General features: G+C 39.0%; 1 protein-coding gene across 1 annotated transcript in view; it reads right to left on the reverse strand.

Annotated features, from left to right (window-relative positions):
* Nucleotides 1–12,998, reverse strand: part of Chd1 (chromodomain helicase DNA binding protein 1) — a 73,088-nt gene that overhangs the window by 46,528 nt on the left and 13,562 nt on the right. The window contains exons 3-8 of the mRNA XM_057759363.1: nucleotides 7,808–8,009; nucleotides 6,763–6,876; nucleotides 4,288–4,352; nucleotides 1,738–1,887; nucleotides 1,347–1,615; nucleotides 280–505 (exon numbers count right to left, since the gene is read on the reverse strand). Coding sequence (XP_057615346.1) covers nucleotides 280–505; nucleotides 1,347–1,615; nucleotides 1,738–1,887; nucleotides 4,288–4,352; nucleotides 6,763–6,876; nucleotides 7,808–8,009 — 1,026 coding nt within the window. The remainder of the gene's footprint in view (nucleotides 1–279; nucleotides 506–1,346; nucleotides 1,616–1,737; nucleotides 1,888–4,287; nucleotides 4,353–6,762; nucleotides 6,877–7,807; nucleotides 8,010–12,998) is intronic.

Below are 12,998 nucleotides of genomic sequence, written 5' to 3' on the forward strand. Positions count from 1 at the left end.
GGCCTGGCACACTATAGTTAAGCACTCTAATACTAAGCTTACGCCCTGACCAACATCACTAGTTTTCAAATTTACAAATTCTTAGGAGTATAAAACTGTGTGATTCTTATAAAAGACAAATAAATTCAAACCTGAATATTCCTAAAACATTCACCCTGAGATAAAATAATACAGACTGTAAAATATTTGAGGCTGTCATTTATTCTTAGTTACATATTTCTTAATACCAAAAAGCTTAGTTAATTGTAATCTTCAACTATTTTAAAAAAAATTTTTTACCATCTTTTTGTTTCCTGATCTTTTTTCTTATAATTATCCAATTTTTTCATCCCTCTAACATTCTGCTGCTTGAGGGTTTCTTCTGTCTCCCAAGTGTTGTGGATGTGTGACCATCCTTTCCATTTAATTAAATACTGTATGTCTCCTGGCTCTTTGTTTTTTTCAAATCCTGCATTGGGGTCACCATCTGCTTCAACAGCATAAATGGTTGTAGTAGCACCAGTAGCTAAAGGCAAAAGAAAAATCCATGTAATTCTGTTACAGGGTCATTTTCTTTCAAATACGAAGTTTCAAGAGTGTGTGTATAAAGCCACTCATTAGAGAAACAAACTATTAAAATATAAAAAAATATGGGAAATTATATCACATAGAAATAAAGGACACTCAACATTTCAAAGTGAAGATTTATCTAGCTCAATTCTTCGTTCTCTTGTGCTTTAAAAATAGGGAAAACAGGGGCTCCTCAGGCAGAAGCTCTTGCTCTCAAGCTTGATAACCTACGTTCTATGCCCAGAACTCCCATGACAGAAGGAACCAACTCACACAAGTTGTCCTCTGGGCACCGCAGACCCATACACGTGTGCATACACTAAATAAATGCAATTTTTTTTAATCAAGGAAAACCAATTTTTCAAAATAGAGTGAGATACTCAACAACACACCCATTAACGTACAGTAAGTAGTATTTGCAAATTGCTATTTTAATTATTTTACTTTCCAATTACATTAAGCAATAAGAAGCCCATATATATTCAAGACAGTGGGGGACGGGGAGACTGTCCAAAAAAAAAAATTTCTTTAAGTTGAAAGCATATAAAGAGAAACAAATGATTTAAAACGTAAGCAAAATATAAATCTATTAAGTTAAAAACCTTCCCACTACCTAACAAAGACTGTGTAACAGGGACATTTTCAAAGACACGTGGGCCAAGCAATGTATTGTATACTTGAAGCAAATAAATAAAATAGATGAAAATTCACTTTCTTTGCTTTCCACACTACAAAGTCTTAAGGAAATACTGTCCTTTGGTAAATATCTGCATAGGCAAACCTTTTTGCAACCATACCTCCTCTCCTCCCAAATCTGCAATCCATAAACCTTTCTATTGTTTCAAACTCCTCCTCCTCAGGTTGAGGAGCATCCTCTCCACAGACTTCCAGCAGGTCATCAGAGTCTGTTTTCATGTCTTCATCTTCCTTGTAGCTCACATTGACCGTGGCTTGGCGGCGAGAGCTTCGTTTATCATTATCATAATCCTCATCATCCTCATCTTCAGACGAATCAATCTGTCTCTTTTTTTGTCCAAGAATTTTTTTTCCATTTTTTGACTTAGATCTGGGGAAAGGAAAGAGGAAAAGCAAGTGTTTACAGAAACACTAGCATAAAAACATTTTAAGAAACTATACCAAAAACAAAAAGAGGAAGCCCTTCTCTAAATGACAGGCTACTATTCTTACCTGCTCTGAGGTTTCCTGCTTTTGACTTTGTTTTTTGGCTCATAGTCAGATTCTGTCTCATCACAGCTGCTTTTCTCTCTCTCATCTTCAGATTCTGAATCTGAACCAGACTGAGATGGGGATCCTGAGCCAGACATTTGCCAATCTTCACTGTATATAAAACATTTTTATTTAGAGATTAATCATAACATTACTAAAATACAAACATGATCAAAACTAAATTCCATTGAATCTAAAGAAAACTACTGCTTTGAGCCACACTGGAAAATAACAAATCCCGGTAGAGTGACAACGAGAAGCACTTTGTAAAGACTTCTCTCTAACACCACGAGGTTTTACTCGTCATTTAAACCTCAATGAAAGACTACTGCATGAACAGTTACAAGTTTGTATACTATACTGTTCTTTAAACAACAAAAGGGATTCTAGCCCTGCTCATTTTGATTTTTCAGAGACTGTAATTTCTAAAAAGCACATCCTTCCGGTGCAGCAGCAGTGGCTCAGCACGGGGAGGTCTAGGGCCATCCAGTCACGCTGCACTGCACTTGCCACGTGCATCGCGGGGCGGCTCAGTGGAGCCCACACCTGCAGTGCTTTGCTTTGTCTACACACGAGGGAATTAGGACTTTGAGCAGTCCAAGCATGTGAACAACAAGGGAGCACCCACACATGGGATGACCCTTCTCCGGGAGAGGAGCCTGCACTGCAGTGAACTTAAACACAACAAACAACTTACGGGCTGAAAAAAAAATAAAAAAATCATATCCTTTTATGTGCATGGGTGCTTTGTCTGCATGTATGTCTGTACACCACCTGCATTCCTGGTGCCCACAGAGGCCAGAATGGCATGTCAGATTCCCTGAGTCTGGAATTGTAGACTGCTGCTAGCCACCATATGGGTGGTTATTGGGAACTAAACCATTGTCCTCTGGAAAAGCAGCCAGTGCTCTTAATTGCTGAGACATCTTTTAGCCCGTAAACTGATTTTTAGATAATAGTATGTGTTCTCTATGAAAAAAGAAAAGCTTCATTATAGAAGAATATAAAACAGACACTAAGCCACCCCAACAGTACAACTCAACCAATATTCAATAAATAATGACGTTTTATCTTTCCTATTTTAGTCTACTTAGTTTCTTTTCAATCAACATGCATAGAAAAATATTGGGACTACTTGGTAATATTTTGCAATTATTATATAAAGTTCAGATGAAGGATACATATTAGATTCTTATACTTGGGCATCCTTAATAAGAAAATCTAAAATCTTGAAACTTTTGAAAAGATTCAGATTTGAGATTTTGGGAGTTTGAAGTTTAGGTTTCAGGAAACCAAGAGGTAAAGTATTGCAAATACTACTAAGTTTGCTAAATTCTAAAACCTCAAACACCTCTGGCCACAAGCATATGGTAACAATATACAACCTGTACTATACCCTAATTCATGTATACCTAATTCAGGTAATGTTTTTGTTCCACTGCTTGATATACGCTACATAAATTGTGACTACGACCAGACACACATAAAATCTGACCATGAAGCAACATAGAAGCCAATTATTTTGATCTTTGGGTCTTTTTAAGAGCATGGATCCTAAAAGGAGCCTTATATAGGACACATGGAAAAAATTTTTATGTTCAATCAAGACCACACATCAGCCCAAATTGCGTGTTATTATGGACTTAAATCCATGCTAATTGCGAAATGAACAGCTCGACAAAAGGTTTAAGCAGGCGAGAAGGCACCAGAGTTGAGACTACATCATAGTTTTCACTGAAAACAGGAACACAGGGTAGCTCAATGCCAGTGCTCTTCCGGCATGTGTGCAGCCTCGTGTTTGATCACACAAATCCATAAAACAGATCTGGGGAAATCAGATACAATGCACACATCAAAACAAAGATAAAACACAGCACAGTAAGATTTACAGAGTCAAACTACATTATACAAAATACACCTAGTAATGGGCATGCCTATGAGAGACAAGAGGAGAGAAACAGAAGAGATCCAAAGACACAAAAACAGAATTTCCATAAACTAAGTATGAATCTTAAGATCATAAACATTCAAACCTGTGAGAAATAGTAAACAGAATGAACTGGCATGGCAGTGTATGTCTGTAATCTTAGAGCATGCGGGACTGAGGCAAAAGGCAGTTATAATGACTTTCTAAGTGGGTGCTGCAGAAGGAAGTGAAGTCAAGCGTAGATGAAATGTATGCGCAATTCACACAACAACCACATCAATCCGTCATCCTACAATCTTACGTGCTTTTCTCCCAAGTTAAGAAATATTGGGAAAGTAGTACTTTGATATCACTTAAAGTTGATCTTTAATCTACAAATATATAGGGATGGATAGGTTACAACAATAAAAGAACTGGTATAAAATAGACCTCAAATGGTTACAGAAAGCAAATGTTTAGGCGGTGGTCTAAATTAACTTCAAAAATACCATGAGCTAAGAATTTTAGAAACTACTTTTGGAAAGAAAATTTACAAAGAAGAAATACAACACCATAGTATTTCCCAATTGAACAAAGTCACATACTCATTATGTTTTTTCCTCTTGACCTCACTGGAGGAGCCATCCGAGTCTTCGCTGCTAGAGGAATCCTACAGAGAAACAAGGGCAGTGGCAGTTACTCACACTCTAATCTAACCAAGTTAGCAGAGTTTCACTTGCTATGCTAGTTAGACATTCATTGTGCTAACAATACCTGTAAAGCCTTCCTTTTGTTTCATGTTGTTTAATTTTATTAGCTTAAAGTAATTAAAAGCATCTTTATTACAAATTAAGACAGTGAAATTGAGAAAGTAAAATAACATCGCTATTTTGTAAAGATTCAGACCTAGTATCCTAGAGATCATTCACTACTATTGCAGATTACAGAGTCAATAAAATCTTGAATTGATTTTTTTTCTTAAATGTATTTGAAGAAACATCCAGGTATTCTTGTCAATACATAAAAACATGTTTATTCTTTTAAAGTCTATTATCTTAATATAATATTTCAATAATTTGGGATTATTCAGTAGCCAATATAAAATAAAATGTATCCATTGATAAACAAATGAAAAAATTTCGTATGTACACACAATGAAATACTATTTAGTCACACAAAATAAAGAAATGCAGTCATTTGCAGCCAACATATATGAAGACGGAACGCATCAGCTGAAGTGAAATAAGGTTCTCACATACAGAAGCTAAAAAGCTGCTTTCAAAGAAGTAAAAAAAGAAATTAAGTGGTTTCAGAGCCTAAGAGGGGCCAAGGAGGGCTGAAAAGATGGCTAATTGGTACAGGGTGCAGCTGTGTAAGAAGAATTTGATGCTGTCCTGCACAGCAGGATAGCTACAGTTCATGACAACCAATAATTTTAAAGTAGCCAATAGAAAAGGTTTAGAATGTTCCCAACACAAAGGTTTTGGATGTGAGGCAACAGGCATTCCAAGACCTTTGTCTATCACAGTATGTGCACGCACTGAATGTCAGAGGACGGGACGTGGTGACAGTCAATAGAGAACCGTGTTGAGACAGGAGCTGCGGACGCTTCTTGCCGCCCAAGCTCCAAGCCACCGGCTAGCTTTACCCGAAATAATTACATGGAAACTGTATTCTTTTAAATATTGCTTGGCCCATTAGTTTTAACCTCTTATTGGCTAGCTCTTACATATTGATCTAACCCATTTCTAATGTTCTGTGTAGCACCATGAGCTGGCTTACCAGGAAAGATCTTAACCTGCGTCTGTCTGGAGTGGGAGAATCATGGCGACTGCCTGACTCAGCTTCTTTCTCCCAGCATTCTGTCTGTTTACTCCACCTACCTAATTTTCTGTCCTATCAAAGGCCAAGCAGTTTCTTTATTTAACCAATGAAATTAACACAACAGAAGACTCTCCCCCATCAGAACCACCCTATGGACAAGGCCTAGCAATGGGAAAAATCTTGTAAAATAAATAAATAAATAAAGTTTAAGAAGTGTATTAACATTAGATATACAAATGCATACACTGACAGAAAGTAATCTACAGTAGGATATGTACATAGTACTATATTGTAGATAGACTAAATATTAATACATTCTAACAACACAAATCAACTGGGAATTCTTCAGATCAAGACACCATGTGAATGGGTACATAGGTGCACTGGTCAGAAACTAGAGTTATCTAGGAAGAGGAACCTCAATTCAGAAAAGAACACTCCCATCAGACTGCCCTCAGGCGAGCAACTGATGTGGTAGGACTAGCCTAGAACATGTACCATCAACCTAAAGAGCAACCCAGTAAGTAGCATCCTCCATGGCTTCTGCTTCAGTCCCTGCCTCCAGATTCCCCTCCTGACTTCCCTTCAGGACAGACAGTAAGGTATAAGATGAAATAAACCCTTTCTCCCGAAGCGACTCGTGGTCAGTGTTTATCATAGTACTAGAAAGTAAACAAAAACAAATCCAAGCTCATATTTTATACAGAATTAGTATGTCTTTATCCACTGAAATACGCGTGTCTGTACATATGGATACAAAATATTGGGGATGGGACGCTAAAAGGCCTCCAAGTCATGATCCTTTTGCCTCAGCCTCGCAAATTCTAAGATTACAGATACACACCACCATGCCAATTCACTCTACTTAATATATCTTGAAATTTCAGCTTTTGTTTGTTTAGTTTTTAACCTGAAAGAGTATTTTTCTAGTTATTGTAGGTTGGTCTCAAGCTCATAAGCCAGTGAACTCTTAACTTAGAATCTACCTTGCTTCACCCTCTTGAGAGCTGGGACAGCAAGCAGGTACCACCAAACCTAGCTATTTTGTTTTGCTGTGATGAGCAAATGCACATAAAGGTCCCATTAATTATTTCTGATTAATCTCTAAAAGTAAAAATATTGGTATAAAAGAAAAAGATGTCTGTACGCTACAATCCGTGACACTGTATCTAAACACAGGCCCCTCATATCCATGCACAGCATCTGTATTTAGTGAGCGGCTGTGTCTACTCAACAGCAGCTGGCGGTGAACTCACCTCTTCTGATCCACTGTTAGATGAAGCTGGATGCGGCGGCTGCGGCTGTGGCGGCTGCTTCTTAAGCATTGCCGATCTCTGAACAGCCAGAATACTAGGGTTAGATTTCCAAAACTGTACCAGAAACACAAACCAGGGAGAACTGAAATGTAGTGAAAACTATAGTTCAAACATTTACACCCCCAAACTAAATTATTTTCCTCACTCATTATATAAATGCAGTGTTCCTGCAAAACGATGAAAGAAAATGCAGGGCTCCCAGTGAATATGAGAAACATATGGCATGTTGACTCTGTACACAGTAACCACCATGCTCTTGGGGCTCCAAAGTGGTGATGTGCTATCTCACTCAGCCACTGTGTGGTTACCATGTTCTCCTATGTTACATGAAGGTGAAAAGCCAAAGTCAAAATATAAACCACGTCACTGAGCAGTTTTGGGGGTGATGGTAGACTGGGGACTCCCCATCCACAAAGCTGCACATGATTTAAATTTCCGGCCCAAGCATCTTAGCTCCTCAGGGACTGGTACTTACTGAGCACCAGCCTGCACTGCCATGAAGATGGACACGTTTAGTTATCCATCCACTTGTTTCCAACCTCAGCCTAGCCTGCCAGTAACTGTCAGGGCCTCCTGCTACCAGCAGCAAAACACCCTTGAGGGCAGACTATGTAAGCCTGACTAGACAACTTCTGTCCAAGGACTCAACTTCTACCCCTTGGTGCTTGTGGTGCTAGAAACCAAGTCCAGAGTTTTATGCATGTCAGGCAAGGGTTGTACTACTGAGCTACACTCTTAGTCCATGACTTTTTCCAGTTACAAAATTTAACTTCTGTCTTAAAGAGGCAGACAAGGCTTCACTCTTGTATGTAGGTATTTTATAGCCATCTGCTTCTCTTTTAAGCCAGTTAGTTAAGGTATATGGCCATGGCTTCTGATTCATGAAAAATAAATCTGTCTATTTTTTCCTCAAAACTCTACTTGTGATGTCAACTGCGTAAGTTTTTCCAAAGTAATAAAAGAACCCTACTTTACACTGAATTACCTCGGCTCCATCGACTTTTGGTGGTTTTGCTTGGACTTTGTTCTCTTGGGATGTATCTGACTCAGACTCTGACTGACTTCCTGAGTCAGAACCAGAATCAGAGTCGCTGCTCCCAGATTGGCTGCTGCTTCCACCACTGCTGCTGCCAGAACTTGAGCCGGATCCAGAGCCTGATGCTGACCCAGAATCGTCTTCCGACTGGCTACAAGTTGGAAATAAAAGACTCGAAGCAAAATTCAACAGGAATTTAAGTTCTCAGCAGAAAGCTACACATACAGTTTAATACTCCAGTTATCTGTGGCCCAATGCAAAGGGGCATGTCCATTTATAGCAACAGACATACATATCTGTAAGATTATAATCTCCCTCAAATATAATGTGCCAGGCCTACCAAGTACAGGATCCTGGGCTAGAAACTAGGAAGACAAGATGTTTAAGTAATAGTGCAAAACCCCTTTAAGAGACTAGCCCTGTGCCTGGAGAGATGGCTCAGCAGTTAAGACCACTGGCTATTCTTCCAGAGGTCCTGAGTTCAATTCCCAGCAATCACATGGTGGCTTACAACCATCTGCAAAGAGATCTGATGCCCTCTTTTGGCCTGCTGGCATACATGCAGTCAGAACACTATGCATAAAAGCTAGCTAGCCAAATAAATAAATGACTAGAGAGAGAGACAGACCGACAGACAAGACAGACTAGACCTAACAGTTTAAGTTAGGAACTATATAAAGAAGTTAATAAATGTGTTGGGAATGCTTACTACAGTATCTAGAAGATAAACTCATTTCTGGTTTCTACTTCTTTTCAAGATTATTTCTGTCAATGTGTAATGCAAACCTGAAATTCTAGCACTTGGGAGGCTGAGGTAGAAGGCGCTAGCTTCCTGCCTTCTGTAATTTTAAAAAATACCACCAGATGGCACAACTTATTGACAGACTATATTAAAACTATTTCTCCAGAAGGACCTAATAGACTTGTAAAATAGAGTAATAAGTTTCCAGAAAGGATTTTTATTCTACAAATTAAAAGCATGCTAAAATTAACAAATATATCTGCTGCTTTGGAAAATGTAGCAGAATTTTATTTCATAAAAACACAAAGCAGAGCTCTGCCTCCAGTCAGACTCACGATTGTGAAGCTCCCACAGAACTGCTCTTCCCACCATTATTTCCCTCCCCAAAACATACAGTTCCAAGACCCCCAGATATCACTTACTTGAGACAAACTTAGCAATTTCCATTAGAGAAAATTTTTTCGTGACCATTTTATTTCTCTATTAACTCACCAGATAAGAAAAATCATTAATTCAAGTAACTTTACTGACCCATATGGCAGAGCCAAAGAGACTGAAATGGCACAAAGTTTTTACCATCCAAAGAACTTTCTACCTTGAGGTGGCTATGTAAGCAGATAAGCAGCTTCCTGTGCTATGATTACATGTTTATAACAGCTGATCTAGACACGGCCAAGTTTGGTAAAGCAATTAAGAATGCTTAATAAAAAATACTGTTAAATTTATTCTTCACAAGAAAAAAAAAACAATAGGAAAGATCTTAGATTGCTACTCTTGGGGGTGCTTATCTCCACTAAAGCACACAGCACAAAATGTGCTTCACTAACATATAAAAGCCCTGAGTTTGATGCCAGTAATAAAACTGGGCAAGTGAAGTCTGCCTGTAAATACTAAGGAGGTGGAGGAGGTAGGAGATCAGAAGTTGAGTGACATCCTTGGTGACAATTTGAGACCTAACATACTGTCTTCATAATGAAAACAGTGGATGGGTGATGGAATTTAGGGCAGAGGCTCTAACAGAGAGTCCTCTTCCTGCTCGAGTCATGGCGCATGCTTACAAGCATTGAACTTTGGCATAAAGTCCAAAGTAGCATACTGTATTGTTCTTCAGTGGAATAAAGACTCTGCCAGGATGGGGAGGAATCCTGGTGGCCAGCTGCACAATAAGGTAACCACAGAACATAGTGATAGTGATACACTTTACACTACAGGGGCATCAGACTATCGTTTGAAGGATGCATAACTTGAATTTAATTAATTAAAAGTGCACATCAAACAAATACAAACTGAAATATATACTATATTAAGTGACTGATGTGTAGTACTCAAAGACAATTTAACAAACAGCTGTTCCAGACTAAAAGAGATAAAAGATACACAGCCCATTGTATGTGACCTTAGTCTGCATACTAACGACTGGGGTGACTGACCAAAATGGAACAGAAACAGAAATGTCCTGAGCATGCTGACTCATGGGGTTTAGGTCAAAAAATACTTTATTCTTAGAAAGGGTATACTAAGTTAATGTGCAAGAGGCAACCTATTTCCAAATTACAGACAGAGAGACAGACACCACAGCACAAAGTCCCTGGAGCTAAGTATAAACCCAAGACAACAGAAATGTGGGGCTGCTCTTCCCAGGAGACTGCCCAGTGGCAAGTGACTCAATGAAAAGATGCTCACCATTTGGGATTTTATGACTTTCCTTCAATGTGTGTAGGTGAAGTCACTATGGAAATTAGAATAGAGGTTTGTCCAAAATAAAAATAAAAATACTGTAACTCAGCTAACCCGCTCCTCGGCTCTCATCTGTAGGTACCTGTACATCCAATTATTGATGCACTATACTCACTATGTAGGAAATGGAAGTAGTCTAATGAGTGTTAATTAACTCACAAATGAATAAGGAAATGTGGAGCATACATACAGAATAATATCTGCAGGAAAATGGGTGGAACTGGAAATTATACTGTCAAATAACAGACACAAAAGGACAAATACCACATATTTTAATTTTTTTTACGTGCAAATGTGCGTGGGTAGGTATAGGAGTAGAGAGTAGGCCTAGGAGAGCAATCATGGGAGTGGGGAGAGAGCGTAACAGTGTACATGTGACATGGAAATACAACGGGCACTGTATTGTGGGAGTGGTAGCAGAAGCAAGGTGTGTCAACAAAAACAACGTATGAAAACGTGAGAAAACATTTATTATTTTATGTCAATTAAAAGTAAATCTCACTGTGTAAAAAGTAGTATGGTTTTTCAGAAGTAAAAGTCAAAGTAAATCTTAAATAAAATATTAAAGTTTGTAGCCAGAGCAGAAGAGTAAGATGCTCAACATTCCCATCAAAGACCAATTCTCTTCCAACATCCCCTAGAACACTGAAACAGTCAACGCTGTCAGCTTGAGCACTAAGAAAAAAGATCAACATTCTATTAACAAAGACACTAAAATCATTTTAATTTATTTTAATATTAACTTTTTCAAAGAGTTCTGTGCAGCTATATTCCCTGATTAAATCCTCATAAATTTAATAAGTAAAATTTTATGATTCTGCATCTATGAATTGCCTGACAGAAATGGTTTTCAAATTCTACCCTGCATCAAGATGGACATTCCACTCCAGCTCTATACTGTGGGTGCCTGGAATCCATCCCACACTTGAAGGTGTGAAAGGCTTATGTTTACTGCTTGGCTAAAAAGTCTAAAATGTGAGCTTTGTTGCCCTATTTATCCCACTGGATCTAAACTCATTCTCTCTCTGCTTTGCAATCTAAAAACCTGCCTTCCTTCAGCTCTTGATCTGCATGCCTTTTCCCACCTCTTAGCCAATCTACCCTTCCGCCTAGAGAGCTACTGCTCCAGCGTGCACTTCGCCCTGCACTCCCCACACGACTAACACCAGGACAGTGCTGGCTCAGCAAATACAGCCCTACTTTTAAGCACCCTACCTACCAGACTCAGGATATTTTGTGAATTAACGTGCTGCTAATACTATACCTCTACAACAATAACAACACAAAATCTTGAAGGCATACACAAGTTTTCATACACCTTTTTCATAGGAGACAATCCTTCCTGTTTCTGTAATTCTTGTGCAATAAGATTCTCAGTTCTAAACCCAACCCGGTCCTATTCTACCGTTCTGTGACCCTCCAAATATCCTACAGGCTACCAGGTTTGCTCAGAGCACTCTCCTTCCAGCTCTGGCTTTGCATTCCCCTGTGTTTCCAGCACATTTAAGTTCTTTCAAGTTCAGTTACACAACATTGGTCTATTTTATTTTCACATATTTAAGGGGAGTAACCAAGAGTCAACATTCACATGAGTTCAGTCCACCATGGCAGAATGATAACCCTTTCTCTATACTTTCCACTCAAATCAGTCCTCTGAAATAAAGAATATAAGATTCATCTTTAGCACATGAAAAATAATGAATTACCTCAACGTTAGCACTGACTGGTGGAGGCAGAGGCAGACAGAATTCTGTGATGAGTTGGTCTACAGAGTGAGTTCAGGACAACCAAAGCTACACACAGAGAGAAGAAAATCCTGGTGTCGGGGAATAACAATAACAGTTATTAGATTTCCAACACATCAACAAACAGAAAAAAAGAAACCTGATCATAAGAAACTCTGGGGATGTGGGATTCCCCTCTGTATGCTGTGAATACCGTTGATTATTAAAGGACTACTTTGGATCTATAGCAGGGTAGAACTTAGCTAGGCAGCGAAAACTAAAACTGAATGCTGGGAGAAAGCAGGTGGAGTCAGAGAGAAACCATGTAGCAGCCCTACCCTGCCCCCCCGCCACCCCCCAAGACAGACGCTGGGAACTTTACCAGGTAAGTCACAGCCACCTGGTGATACACGGATTACTAGAAATGGGTTAAATTAAGATATAAATGTCAGTTAATAAGAAGCTAGAGCTAATGGACCAAGCAGTGTTTAAAATAATATATTTCTGTGTGATTATTTAGGGTCTGTGCTGCCAGGTGTCTGGAAACGAACAAGCAGCCTCCTCGCTTAAAAATGCCAAAAAGCATCACAGTGAGTGTGACAGTGGGAAGGGGGTGTGACGAAAGTCCCCAACAGCAGCAGAGGAGAGTGGGAAAGGGGTGTGCAAGTCCCCAACAGCAGCAAAGGAGAGTAGAAAGGGGTGTGCAAGAGTCCCCAACAGCAACAAAGGAGTGGCCACTGCTCCTATTTAAGCACTGTATTAGACCACCAGTCAAAGTCTTAATTCAGTAGTTTCTTATTTGAATTTTATTAAACAACTAATATGTCATTTATCTACTGTTGGCCTTCGCACATAAGGTTTTCCTGCAGCCATGCAGTTTCAAAATTCAGAGGCTGCAGAGAGAGATCACAAAACCAGGTGACCCTGAATCGAAAAA

This window comes from Chionomys nivalis, chromosome 2 (genome assembly GCF_950005125.1).
Source record: "Chionomys nivalis chromosome 2, mChiNiv1.1, whole genome shotgun sequence".
NCBI lineage: Eukaryota > Metazoa > Chordata > Mammalia > Rodentia > Cricetidae > Chionomys > Chionomys nivalis.